Source organism: Rhynchophorus ferrugineus, unplaced genomic scaffold (assembly GCF_030347505.1).
Source record: "Rhynchophorus ferrugineus isolate W39M unplaced genomic scaffold, kcgeb_rfMv2 rfM6, whole genome shotgun sequence".
Lineage (NCBI taxonomy): Eukaryota > Metazoa > Arthropoda > Insecta > Coleoptera > Curculionidae > Rhynchophorus > Rhynchophorus ferrugineus.
Genome location: NW_027472585.1, coordinates 31,951,914 through 31,965,982, shown reverse-complemented (window position 1 = coordinate 31,965,982; position 14,069 = coordinate 31,951,914). Strand labels below are relative to the sequence as shown.

At 34.5% G+C, this 14,069-nt stretch overlaps 2 protein-coding genes across 3 annotated transcripts; both read right to left on the bottom strand.

Moving 5' to 3' along the window:
• Positions 1-277: 277 nt before the first annotated feature.
• On the bottom strand, positions 278-7,344 carry SCaMC (Short Calcium-binding Mitochondrial Carrier). The gene is made up of 7 exons (XM_076406993.1): positions 7,030-7,344; positions 6,830-6,953; positions 6,628-6,715; positions 6,402-6,513; positions 2,073-2,231; positions 1,444-2,014; positions 278-1,098 (listed from the first exon to the last, which is right to left on the bottom strand). The coding sequence occupies exons 1-7, from the start codon at positions 7,222-7,224 to the stop codon at positions 908-910; spliced, it is 1,440 nt and encodes a 479-aa protein (XP_076263108.1). The 5' UTR covers positions 7,225-7,344; the 3' UTR covers positions 278-907.
• A 247-nt stretch (positions 7,345-7,591) lies between these two features.
• On the bottom strand, positions 7,592-13,853 carry Sec24CD (COPII coat complex component secretory 24CD). Of its 2 annotated transcripts, none has more exons than XM_076406991.1 (13): positions 13,738-13,853; positions 13,158-13,352; positions 12,220-13,101; positions 11,979-12,160; positions 11,751-11,915; positions 11,488-11,698; positions 11,104-11,423; positions 10,844-11,050; positions 10,502-10,789; positions 10,280-10,448; positions 8,357-8,959; positions 8,105-8,298; positions 7,592-8,042 (listed from the first exon to the last, which is right to left on the bottom strand). In XM_076406991.1, exons 2-13 carry the CDS (start codon positions 13,345-13,347, stop codon positions 7,902-7,904), a joined length of 3,552 nt encoding a protein of 1,183 aa, XP_076263106.1. In that variant the 5' UTR covers positions 13,348-13,352; positions 13,738-13,853; the 3' UTR covers positions 7,592-7,901. The 2 variants fall into 2 exon arrangements, with proteins under 2 accessions (XP_076263106.1, XP_076263107.1); XM_076406992.1 differs by having other exon boundaries at positions 13,742-13,853.
• Between the last annotated feature and the right edge of the window lie 216 nt (positions 13,854-14,069).

Here is a 14,069-nt window from a genome sequence, read left to right as displayed (position 1 = left end):
GCACTCTGATCAAAAATTAAATACAAAAAAGGAAGAAAACGTTCAAACGCCAGGCTGTGACTGAGGAACATTATTTAAACCAAATACGCTCTGTAGCAAATTTAATAATTTCATAATATAGAAAGCGACTCCGAAGCTAAATATCGTTAGTTGACTAACCATCGGTAAGAAAACAGTAATAAGTTGAATAGGATTGATGCTGTACATCATGACTATTGTTTTTAACTAAAGCTGCACATCTCGAACAAATCTTATGAAAGGAAATAAAGATGTCACATCAATTTTGATAAATAATTTATTTTTCTTGTAAATACATTTAATTCAACATAATAAATATTTTTAAAATATTAAGTACAATCACATTAATTCTTGGAATACATCATGTCAAGTATAACAATTAGAAATAGGAAGTTGCTCATGTCTTCAAACTATAAATGTATGCATTAATTATCACCCGATAATATTTTTATTTGTTTGAAACTAAATAGCACCAAGATATGCTATGGCCTAAATCATCAATTAATTAGTATCAGCATCTCTTCCCGACACATACTCAAAATATATATATCTGAGAGATATTTCTCTTATCGCTATTACTACTTATAACAATAGATACTATTGTTCGCTGTTAAAAGGGGAGCAAAACGCAAGCAACTCCGGTAAAAGTTATTTTAAGAAGTATTTAGCAGGATAAATTGCTGTATGAAAAGCTCAATATTCTATTTGGTGTCGCAAAAATATTAACTTAATAACGACTATAATTATCCTTAGTTTATTAGAGAATCTTGAGAGTATTCAAAAGTTGGAAATTGTTGGCCTCATTTCGATAATCCAATCAAAGATCGCGAGACATTATTATACTGAAATAAATAATATAAATATAATTTGTTCCTAAGATGCACCAGCATCACGTCATGTTCACGCCCAACATCCGGCTGGAATACTCGTATACCACGTAACTGATACTGACGGCTGGCATCACTTTGATGAAATTCGGTGTGATGCCCCTGTATAGTCCGAAAACACCCTCTTTTTCTATGATTGTTTTGAAGACTCCGGTCATGGTTACAGTCGATGGATCTATGGCTGGATGCAATACTAAAAATAAAAATTGTACTTTTAACGATTATCATTTAATGTGCCTGGGTAATGATACAAGATTGTTGAACTATTGCCAATTCAAAAAATATTTTGATCAAGGAAGACTTTCACTTTTTTTTAAGTTTATGTAAATACATATTTATCTTTTTATAAAAATTTAAAAACATTTAGGCATATATGTAATATTGCGCGACTAACACGGCAGTGGATAATCTAAAAAATCGGTGCATTAGTGTGTATTTCAAAACGAGTAAAGTGTTAACAGCATAAACATTTTCTTAACATAAAACGGTTTAATGTAATTTAAAAGTGTGTATTTCTTTTATTTCATAACTTATATACCTTGAGCTTGTAACCTCGTCCGAACTAACGCTAGGGGATAAGAACACATTTGACCTAAAGTACTGCTAGCGCTGCCGCATGCCAGTAACATCCAGAAACTCGGTTGTTCGTCACTGGAGTGAGTTTTGAAGTATTTCTTCTTCAGCGTTTCATACACAGCCAGATCGATACCCGCATACGGAATTATACCTAGTATATTTGGAATGTAACCACGGTAGAAACTACGCAGGCCTTCGCCGACGTAAATCTTGTAAGCAGCATCGGCAATGCTTTTGTATTGGCCGGTTTTACGCAAGGCCAGACGAGTCTTCAGCACCTCCAGCGGATAGATGGCGGTCTGACTGATACCGCCAGCCATCGCGCCAGCGCAGAACCTCTCGTAGATGGTAAGGCTGTTTTTCGAATCGCCTTTTATGAGACGCTTGACTTGCTCATAAGCGGCGAACTTTATTGCTGATTCGGGAGCTATTTTTAATACGTTTATACCGTTTCCCCGCCACAAACCGGCAACACCGCCTTCTTTGATCATGTTCTGTAGGCAATCTCCTATTTTTTGTTTCGATGGTTGGACCTATGAAAAAATATAGAAACTGTCATAAACGATCGAGAACATCAGCGTTTCGATTTACCTGCAGGAATACTTTGAGCCTATCTAAGGGTGCCGTGCAAGTTCTGGAAACCGCCCCGGCCACGCCACCAGCGGCCAAGTGGCGCCACCACATTCCGGTTTGCATTTCGCTTTGTGTGAAATCATCAGGAATGTTCATATCCTCACCAATGTCCAAATACTAGAAATAAATACATTTCAATAACACGAGACATTTTATTTTTAGCCAATTTAAACAGGATAAAAACGAAAAACGCAATATCTCCTAGACACTGTGTTTAGAATGTTAGATGGCTTACCCTGGGGAAATTAATTTCTCATTACTTCTCCATCAAATATAAACGTGTTGGTGTTTAGGATAATTAAAAGGACATAATACAATATTAAAGCCGTTAGCCACATACATAAATGTAATATAATTGATGAGGTAAAAATAATCGGTGGAAAATAGTTCGACTCTATTTTTGTAGCTAAGTTCAAGAACCGCAGCATTTTTTCAGGTGACATCGGCAGTAAGTGGTATCTTCGTTAAAATAGCCCTAGTGGTAAAATAGGAAAATCCATAAAAATATAAACCCGACGGAATAATAATCATATACAAACTGCATTGAATTTCTACAGGTTATCAAAGCAAAATCATTAACGTATCTCTATTAACACGATTATCCAAACCACTTTAATGAATCTGTTTACCGTCCGTCGAGAAATAAAAAACACTGCGATTGGATAATGATAAAAACGGTTTCTCATGGCACCCAAATTATCTTTCGTGTAAAGGTTAGTTTTCGGGTAATTGAACTTCAAACGTATTTGATAAAGTTATCATTTTTCTCTATTATATTAAATGCCCCGGAAAGTTAATGATAATAATTATAGAACGAAAGAACCCGTACGCCAGACAGATTTTTTATGACTGTACACTATTAGAGTCAAGAACTATTGGCTATGATGAAAAGACGGCCGTAGTGGCTTTGATAGATGAGAAATACTAGACGTCAAAGCATCAAATGTCATACTATGAAAATGCGTGTACTTGACTGCCAAAATATTTGTACAGTGGCAAACACCTGCCAAAAACCTTTAAATTATACAAAAATTGTAATTGTATTTGCGTCATTTTCTAAAATTTCAACATCATCTGTGCCAGTTGAAAAAATATTGGAAGGTGTTTACTTGAGGAAACACAGAATTCAAAGTTATAACCCCCGCCTGTTTTCGTAAAGATGCACTTGCAACTACAGCTGAACTTCAACTATAGCTGCCAGAGGGTTCAAGCCAAGCAGAACCTCCGACTACTTGGAAAGGAGGTTTTATAAAATGACACAATAAGTACATACTTAAATGGATCTAGCGAAATGGCCATTATATAAAGTGTATGACACTTGAGAGCATGAACAATATAAAAACCCAGAAATCATAGCTTTTGCTTTTGGCATTTCCTATCTGTCAAAGCCACTATGATCGACTTTTCATAACAGCCAATTGTTCTTACTTCTAACAGCCAGTTCCACATAAAATTATTCAGTTTTACAAAATAACTAAGCCTAACGCTGGCGGGATCTTGGACTATAAGTGCACGCTTCATTATACCAAAACGCTACTTACTTAATAACGTGCCCATTTTAATATAATTGGTTGAATACATTTTTAGAAATGACATATAAATGATTGCAAAATATCTGACCTAATGGTCGATTTAAAATTGTTTTTGATTTTTAACGTTGGTCTTGGTTTCAAAGTCCGGGACGGTTTAGTAAAACGATAATTGCACAAGATAACGAGACGATTGTAGAAAAAACAGACTAAACGACAATCCCCGATAGTAAGGCGATAAAAGGAGACACACGAGGCGACTCGAACCGATGCAATTGGAAACAAATACCTCAAGCATCCAAAAGCTAAACATAATCCTGAATTTCGAACAGTTGCTTTTGCTGGACATTCGTCTCGGACGGAACAGAAAAATGTTCCGCAACATCGTCGGCGACTAGAGATTGATTTTTAACTACACTTAACGATATAACGTAATATTCTAAACTGTCGCCGTAATGAATTCCCCAGCAACGATACTATTACTTAAGAGGTCAAATTTAATCTGTGAAGAGTCATATACAATTTTCGCGGTTCTCAGATATCCTCAAAAATTATGACGATTTCTAATTGCCGGGCTGATAAAGATTACGCTCTTAATAATTTCCATCTCCTCGAGAGTATCATCTCGTTGAATAAGTGAATGTCGGGCCAATAAGTAATGTTTAAAATCAGGAAATGTTCACGAAAATGTAATCATACAAAAGAATTCTGATACCAGGAAGTGATTGAATCGCCTATATTATTGAAGGTAAGTTGTGTGGGCACGCCACTGTACAAGCCAATATACGTAACGACGATGACGTTGAAATGTGAAAACAAAGGTCGACGCTAAAAGTGAAATGATGCAAGATAACCATGGCATGCGAATAGATTAATATTATGGCTTTCCAAGAATCAAATGATTAATTCATTTTCTCGTAAATACCAGACATTATTTGCACATATACTATGATAACGCTAACAAATGTATTTCTATTTAATATACAGAAAAAAAAAATTCAAGTCATTAGAAAGGCTTGAAAAATTTCGTTATCAAATTATACAATTATCAAGGGGGAATACATTAATATACAGTAAAGCACTAGTTTCTAGGTGAACTATATTCCACGCGGTAAATATTGGAGAAATTGAATAATAGTTAACCAGCTGAGTGGTGTTTGAGCGAGCGCTAAATTTAGCTAAAGCATTCTACTAACAACTAACTGACCTGACGTAAGACTCGGATCATAATTTTGAATATGCACGCCAAATCATCCACCATGTCCGGGGTGACACCCGGGAACAGGTCGTTTTCGAACATCTCCGCCATTCTGCTCGAGTTTCTCTAAGCTTTATCACAACTTTATTATCACTTAAAACCGGAATACACCACTCGACTGCTCCGGTCGTACGTCGGCGACGGAATGAATCAGCATCCCCCCTTAGCACGTGGTCCGCGCGGTACCAGTTTCACCAGCTGACTGAGCGGGATTACTTGAACTGGGAAACCCTATAACCGTTAATTTCATATGCGGAATCCTCATATCATAAATAGATTGTTAATCTGGTCGAGACTGGTATCAGCGGCGGCGTCATCTGGTCAACTGCTTCCAGTCACCTGTGCAAGGCATGATACACGACAACTACTTATACCATTTAAGGTTTCTTTACAACAAAACATATATGAGCGCTTTTATTTAATAAAATTTGTGATACTAACAATCCCACGGTATAGAAATAAATTCCAATTAATAGTATTAATATATAACAAACATTAAAAAAATTATTGGTCTTACTTACAAATTATATATTCCTTCCGCGATAAATTCCAAAAAAGAAAGTTTTTATTACACCTAACAAAGAAATTAATTTGAAAATAATGTAAATGAAAACATATATGTGTATATCAAAATATTTGAAGCTAATTTTTAATCAAATAAAAGACAAGACATTCAAAAAGCTGAACACAATACCACTTTGGGCACCTTCAACACAATTATCTAAAGCAACTTCCAACATTTTAATTTAACAGCTGAAGTTCATTTTTAATTAAGTAAAAAGAATGTTTTTTAAAACACAGTTCCACCTTAAAAATTTTAAATAGAATTAACTAAGGCAATTTTCATATCTTTTTAAATTGAAACTGGTTCATGCAAGAATTTGTTAGGTCAAATAATGATTAAAGTAGTTAAATCAAGTAAAGTTATATTAAAATTTTTTATCTTAATCAAAATATATCATACACATATTTTATGCATTATATAAAATAATAATGTTTTTATTATACATATCAAAGATATTAATTTTAAAATAATATAAATAAAGGCATATCTGTAGTAATTGATATTTTGTATTTATGTTTGAAGCTTATGTTTAATTAAAAAAAAAAACAAGACATTTAAAAAGCTGAACACATTTTGGACTTTGAGGACCTTCAATACAATTAACTAAAGCAACTTTCAACATTTGAATTTAAAAGCTGAAGCTCAATTTTACTTAAGTAAAGAGAATATTTAAAAAACTGAACACACTTCCGCCTTAAAAATTTTAAACAGAATTAACTAGCGCAATTTTCATATCTTTTTAAACTAAAACTGATTCATGCAAGAATTTGTTTGGTCTAATAAAGATGAAAATAGTTGAAAAAAGTTAAGTTATATTCAAAATTTTAATGCTAATCTGAATATTACATAAAAATATGTTTGTACTAGTCGACAAATAAATTTTAAAAAAATAGGCCAAAAATATCAAAATTAACATAAATATAAAATACACTTACTGTTGAATGCCTCCAATAAGTTATAAGGTCTTGTATATTATTGCTAGGTGCAAGAAGTAGAAAATCTCGCCATTCATCATAGCTGATATTAAGGCTACCATCTTGATCCATTCTGTAAATTGTAAAATTTAATCAACTTAAAATTTATTTATTGAAAATTTTAAATTATATTTTCAATGTCTAACATACAGTTTTCATTAATATTTTAAAATACCCCAAAAATCACCTTTGTAATAAATTTGTAGCTTCTTTTCTATCCAATGGTATTCCCAAATCACAAAAAGCACGTATTAATTCCTCCAGGTCAATTTTTCCTAACAAAGACATAAACTTGCTTAAGTAGTATACATTTTGCAATACCATAACAAGTAGCAGTAAGAATACTCAATACCAAAATATAATTTGGTAATTAAAATTAGTAATCTTACCGTCTTTATTTTTATCCAAATTGGAAAAATGTAATCGTAAGTTCTTTTCATGTTCCCGTACATAATATATAAAATCTGCTAAAGAAATATCTCCACTTGAACTTTGGCTGTTCCTAAGAAATCGCTACAATTTGACAATGCATGTTAACTTTCTGCTAAAATGGTTTATTGAGTAGTTGAAATAGATATTAATTTCCTACCTCTGCATAACCCTGATCAACGCCATGTTCGTGCAGTGCATCGGAAAGATCATGAATGTCGATTTTTCCATTACCATTTTTATCCAATTTCATAAAGAGTTTTTCTAACCGTTCCTCATCTTCATGTGGTAATTCGTGCAGGTAATGAGGAGGATTCATCGATACATGATTGATTTCTTTGGACTTATGCGGCATGGTTCAAAGTGCTACGTAGGAGCGCTCTAATGTCCAATAATGAACATTAATAAATAATCTTAGTGATTATTTATTAACGAAAAGCAAAAAATGCTCTCCAAGCACAAACACAAAATAGAAAATTTGTTTGACAGCTGTTAGCGATGACCCGTCCAACACAGATTTTACGTTAGTAGTGCATGGCGCCATCTATGATAAGAAACGTATATCTTTTTAAAAATTCCGTTAACAATCGTTCTCGAGAAGAAATTTTCTTTGGCGAGTAATTATTATAAGTAGTATTATTCGATAAACTTAGTAAATACAATATCGTATTGTTCTAAAATATAATGGGGCCCTGGATTAAGAGAGTAAATAAAAGTCGATGTATAATAATTGCTTTTTTGTATTTGATATATCCTAAAACGTAAAGTATGGATATTAATAAAATATATATAAATACAAAAATAATAGATAACCATTAATAAAACAAATCCACAGAGCTTATATGTAACACGTGAACTCGACTTCAATATTATTTTAAATTACTACAGAATTTGTTAAATTCACATAAGAAATAACCTCTCAAATATAGATTACACATATTTATTACTCCATCCAGCGAGAAAAAAATGTAAACGGTATGTTGACGTAATTATCTTCAGTATATCCGGAGTTTCGTAAATCTACTTTAGCTGCTAGCTTAAAAGATTTCTTATTTCCTTATGCATATGGCATAAAAAGTCCACGTAACTAGCTGATCCATCACTACCTCGATCCTCGACTAAGAAATGCTTGAAGACGGGTTCCAATTTCTCACGTTGTCGTACGATTGTTAACTAAAATTAGTCGGTGATGAATTAATGGCTTTTAGGAAACGTCTGGTCATCACTGTACTCACCCTCATGCACTTGTGCCTCAGTAGTCTGATCTCATCGATTAAATTCCTCACCGCTATCGAAACAGGGTTGTCCAACTCAGGTAGGTGAGGCCTCTCAATGTCGACCTGTATGGCGGACGGGGCCCCGAAAACGTTCTGCACGAATTCTGGATTTGCTCCAAGCCCCACCCATAGGAACATATGTATTCCATTTTCTATATTAAAGGCATAATATCATCAACGGATTCTGACCGCGAAGTCGATTAAACTCACCTAAAATGTAAACTCCTTGTTCGTTCATCTTCTCTATGGTGCAGCGTATCGATGTGGGGATTTCTGTATCCTTTGAAGCGTCAATATCGTGGATGGGAATCAACCGCGGATAGAAGTAGTTCACGGAAGTGGCCACGTCCATCGTCAATACATACTGCATCGCGAAAGCTCGATCGTCTACAGTCATATCCGATCCGCCAGATAAAGCATCGCTTTTCAACAGGCAATTAACGTATAAAGGCAACAGTTTCAAGCATTCGGGTAAAATCAGCTGCCCGGCACTACTCGGAGTAGCGCAGTTCTTTCTGTATACGGCTAAAATTTGAGCAGCTCTATTCACGATGCTATCTTTGATCGCCTTCGGACTGTGATCTAGTAACTTGTATGTAGACTGTTTGGCAATATAGTTAATGATAGTATCTAAGTCACAACTTCGGTACAGTTCGGCCATTTGCGAACATGTTTTCAACGACAGGTTTAATATTCTCAAACGTCTCTGTCCACTACACGACGTGTATAAAAGTGCCGCCTGAATATATACGCCTTCGTCTTCGGATAACTTATCATCATGCTTTATTTCAACAGCAATACCTTTATCACAATCTATAAGTGAAAATAAACTTTATAAATTAACTGATCTAAATCGTAAATCGAATAGCTGATAGAGATATAGGCCAAAACTGAAGTTATTTCAAAATAAATTTTATCAAATTAGTCGCTACTTCTGATGATACAAACGCCACGTAATAGAGAAAACCCTGTAGGGTAGATCATACTAGACTATTTTTAATAGAAGGTAAATAAATTACATAGATTTATACGTTACGGCACACGAAAGACCGTGAGTGGGTATGAAAAAGCCTTACACTTTTTATATCTGAGAAAATTTAAGTAATGTGCTTATAACCTGGAAATCCAAAGCAATTTGTTGTTAGAAAAATAAATTCAGCAATTATTAATAGCAACATGGTCGAATGTCCGAAACTAAAGATGAAAATTAAAAACGATGGGTATACGCATTTTGATTTATGTTGTACATGTTGTTTCGATATTGGAAAGATCTCAGTCTTTGAGTTTGATTACAGGGCTTTTTAATAGTTTCCAGAATTATTTCTGCCACGTCATTAAAACAAATGAACTACAGGAAGGATATAGGGAGAACTTCAAGAAGTGCTACCGCTGAGTCGTTTCTGAGTAACAGACGAGCAAGGCTATCATTCCGTACATTTTTTGTGAGGACATGCGCTACTGCACACAGCCTTGTTGGTAAGGAGTTTTTTACGAGACACAGCATAGCAATTCATGGCTGCTTCGTCTATCTTACTGATTGGACTTAGTATCGCCAGATGCTTCTTGTATTGCTGGATTTATCACAACCAAGTGAACTTGGTTACAATTAATTACAATTTCCGCTTTAAAAAACTGACTCTACTCGAACAGCGCCACGAAATATTAAAAAATTATTTAGAAAAAGAATACACCGATATAAGTGATAATTATATTATATTCAAGTATATGAAACGCGCAATACGTATTGGATTATTTTATATAACTTGTAATGTATTTTACATCAAGATATTAGGAATTATGATTTTGCAAAAAAAAGATTAAAAACAATTTAGAAGAAAAAACCAAGAAATAGAAACTCAGAAAATACTGTATGCTCAAGCACATATTATACTAAAAGAAAATATTTTTATGTATTGCTTCTGACGTACTTCATGTAATCTTATAATCGATCCAAATAAAACTATCAGCTTTGGTATAATCAACACATGATACATATGACCATACAATGTTTTGATTACATAATTAATAATCGAACAACTCTGGTTTCAATGCCATTATCAAAATAAACCAACAGGTGGGCAAAAAGAACTCTGCAGATTAAAATTTTAGTATAAATATATATTTCAAACTTACCAACAGCAGCTAATTCCATATCGGTTGTATTCGACATGTAAAAATAGCCATAAAAGTCGGTCGGTCTTACACCGGTTGATGTTCTGACTCTCATAATAGCATCGAAAGCGATTGGTCGACTAATATCCATGATAATGTCCTTAATTAATCGATTGCCGTCTACATCAGCCTGAAAACCCTAATGTGTACTTAACAAGTAATTAGCATGTTAGAAAAGCATACCTGAAAATATGTATACTTGAAAATCTCTCCTCCAGTTAAACGGGAAACCTGACTGATCGTCGAAAGATCTATGTAAGAATTGTTAAAAACAAACAAGTCCACGGAACAACCGGCCCCAACGCAATCTTGACCCAACTGATTATAGGCTTGCGTTTGAGGATTCAAAATGGTTCGTTCCTTATCGGTTCCCAGCAACTTTCGATCCTCACGATTCTTTAACTTTCCAGGCGCTTCTGCTGTAGGCAACGTTGAGTGGAATACCATTAACTTGCCCGTGCAGTCTGATGCCTAAGTGGGTATATTACGTTATAGAAAACCGGTGAATTATACCGAATTATATACCTTCAAAGCCTCCAACCCAGCTACGATGGCGGGTAACAAAACTATTTCTGTTTCCTTCGTATCTGCAAACATGACCGGAATTTGTTCCATTAAGGCATCTATCACGGACTCGGATTCCTCCGGTGTGCATAAAAATCCATCTAGCAAAGGCATAAACATATCCTGTGTATCGCCCACCACCATCATTTGCGGTGCTGCCAGTGTTGACTTCAAAAAGCACCAATAAGCCTTAATTTAATAATAAACACATGTATACCTACTTTAATATTGTAGAAATGTACAGAACTATTGTAAGTAATGAACCCAACTTTCATATTACTCTTTTCATGACCTTGATCAATAGGCAAATTTTGAAGTATCTCCTTCATTTGCGAACAAATCAAACTGACCAAACCCGATTTAATGTTATTGTATGAAACGTCAATAACAAATATTATAGCGGGCGGTTTTGGTAATACGTTATTTCGGCAATAGTCAGCGGTAGCAACAAATTCATACGTTCCAAGAACCAGCTCTGGTCTTTCGTATTTATCCATTCTTTGGCCAGTATGATCCAAATGTTGAAAGTATTCTTGTGGTACTAGAACAACAAAATGCAATTTTACGAATTCCCAATAACTAAATAAAATAATAATTTTACCCACCATCAGTAGTTGCTTTACAGAATAAACATTGGAACCTCCTTCCAGAATCAATGAACTGCATATAAGGACACATATAAGCCTTGCATCTAATACATCTTACAGGCCCAAGACCACCAAAGTTTACAATTGGAGGAGGATACTCTTTTTCATCTAATTTTGCCATTGGACTAATCACTAAACTAAATGGAAGGGTGGTTTGTTTCATCATGTCCTTAAAGAGGATTGCAGTTAAAAAAAAATTGATTACAAATCAAAGGACTTACCTGTGTTATTGGTACATTGTACATGGTTGATCTAATAAATCTAGGACTTGCATTACCCTGGTCTTGAACTGTGAAATTTGTGGTGACTAGAGGTGGTACTAAACCTTTCTGATTTGTAACAAATGGACCAGATCTGGTTTTTTGATCATCTTCCATTACTTGAACCTAAACAAACATGTTATAATGTGGTTGATAAAGATAATAACTAGTACTAGTATAAATACTTACTGGACTTGGTATGCTATCTGGGTCTAATCGCTTCTGTTGCTGTTGAGTATATCCTGATTGTGGGTAGCTAGGTTGAGGATATCCACCTCCCATCTGAGTAGTAGATGGATAACCCTGAGCCACAGGTGCATTACCATAACCTTGATTTAATATGCCTGATTTGGGTCCATTTAGATTCATACCTAAAATCATCAATACATTGAATATCAAATATTTATTTCACAGGAACACAATTACAAACCTTGCATTTGATTAACCAGGTTGTGTTGACCTCCTCCATACTGTCCACCTGGAGGTGGAAACTGCCCTGGTAATGGTGGACCAGGAGGCAAGCCGGGTGTTTGATTTGAGGTTACTGGATTAGGAAGTGGAGGCATTCTATTCATTCCCTGGCTTGGCGGAAATTGTGATGTCATCTGACCTGGCAATGGTGGTATATGATTTGGACCTGGTGGCTGTCTGTTAATGTTCATAGGGATTTGACCAGGCAAAGAGGGACCATGGCTAGATACAGGTGGTGCTTGACCAGGTAAATGTGGAGCTTGTCCAGGAAAATGTGAAGGTTGACCGGGCAGTGGTGGTACTTGTCCTGCTAATAATGGAGCTTGATTCGGTAAAGGTGGTTGTTGTAAAGAAGGCCCTTGGTTAGATGGTAGTGGTGCTTGAGTAGATATTTGTGGAGGCTGACCTAATGGTGGAGCTTGACCACTAGACAACATTGGAGATCCCTGTCCAGTCAATAGCACATTTTGCATTCTGGGTGGTCCACTAACGGAGGACTCAAACTGACTTTGTGATTGTGGTATTGGCTTTTGATTTGTCAATTGGGGGGGGTGGGATAAAGAGTTACTCATTGATGATGGTGGACCACTTATGATGTTATTATTTTGAACAGATTGTCCGTTGAAATGGGGTGTTTGATTGGCTGTGTTGATATTAGGGGGAAACTGTTGACCTGGTAAAGGAATATTTGATAGTATTTCAGGGTTACCAGAGAATTGACTGCTAAATTGGGTAGGAGGTCCTCGCCCCAGAGCAAACTGTGAATTTTGTTTTTCAGTAAATTGAACATTTCCTGGAGGTGCATAACTTGTGTTTGAAACATTCAGAGAAGGCGATCCAGCTGACAAAAATAAAACAAATTAGATCAATTAAAAACAAGGATTTTATTAATTGTACCTGAACGAGAAAAAGGTGATTGCATTCCAGAAGGTTTTATTGAACTTGGTAAATTAGGTGGTGCTACTGACTGACCATTTTGATTTAAAATAGTATTGGTTGGTGGACCAGTTAATGGAACATTCTGAAAATTTTGATTTCCTCCTGTAGTTGGTAGCACTCTATATGGAGGTATATATTGGGGATTCATGTTTTCTGAAAAAATATGACTATTAATCCCTTCTAAATATTTCATAAAATAACAAAACAATTAAATTAGTACAATAATTTCCTTCCAAAGGCACCCAAAGTGAATGTCAAAATATACTCTATTAAAAATAATCTATTAGGGTCATATAGGTTTTATAAACAATTTAAAAGAGAGAATATTATTAATTTCTTAAGAAAAATATTATAATCATATTTCTATTGTTAACAGCTTTTATGACAATTCACTTATATCTAATAATTAATAAATACTTAAATTTTAAAACAAAATAAAAATTGCATTATTAGTTTAAATATTGCTAAACGAAAGAGTAACATAAAATATGTAAACCTAATAAAAACTATTAATCATGTTAAACTGTCGTTAGTATACCTACTCCCAATGTATTAGTTTTTCATAAAAATATGTAACAAAATTCACAAATAAACCACATAACAGAAATCCACAACACTTCTGCCACGTAAGGCTTCACTGCGCAAGCGTCATATGTGATTTGACGTTTAGTAACCTCCACGTAAGTCTAACAACCAACTTAGGGTTGATTTGAGATTTTATGACGTCATAATAATGAATATTAAATGTAATAATAAAATTTTATTAATTGTATTATTTAATTAACAGACTAATTCATATTATTTTTATTTCACCCTTTATATTAATTTATTGATAATTTTTCGAAGAATCATATATCAAATGAGTATCAA

Bases quoted from the DNA above. Each gene is read 5' to 3' on its own strand.
- SCaMC (XM_076406993.1), bottom strand. From the start codon at position 7,224: ATGCCGCATAAGTCCAAAGAAATCAATCATGTATCGATGAATCCTCCT. The intron at 2,232-6,401 runs GTAAGTGTATTT...ATTTATTTCTAG, and splicing joins CTTATTGGAGGCATTCAACA to TATTTGGACATTGGTGAGGA. The intron at 2,015-2,072 runs GTAAATCGAAAC...ATTTTTTCATAG, and splicing joins GGCTCAAAGTATTCCTGCAG to GTCCAACCATCGAAACAAAA.
- Sec24CD (XM_076406991.1), bottom strand. From the start codon at position 13,347: ATGAATCCCCAATATATACCTCCATATAGAGTGCTACCAACTACAGGA. The intron at 13,102-13,157 runs GTACAATTAATA...TATTTTTGTCAG, and splicing joins ATCACCTTTTTCTCGTTCAG to CTGGATCGCCTTCTCTGAAT. The intron at 11,051-11,103 runs GTAGGTATACAT...TGCTTTTTGAAG, and splicing joins TACATTTCTACAATATTAAA to TCAACACTGGCAGCACCGCA.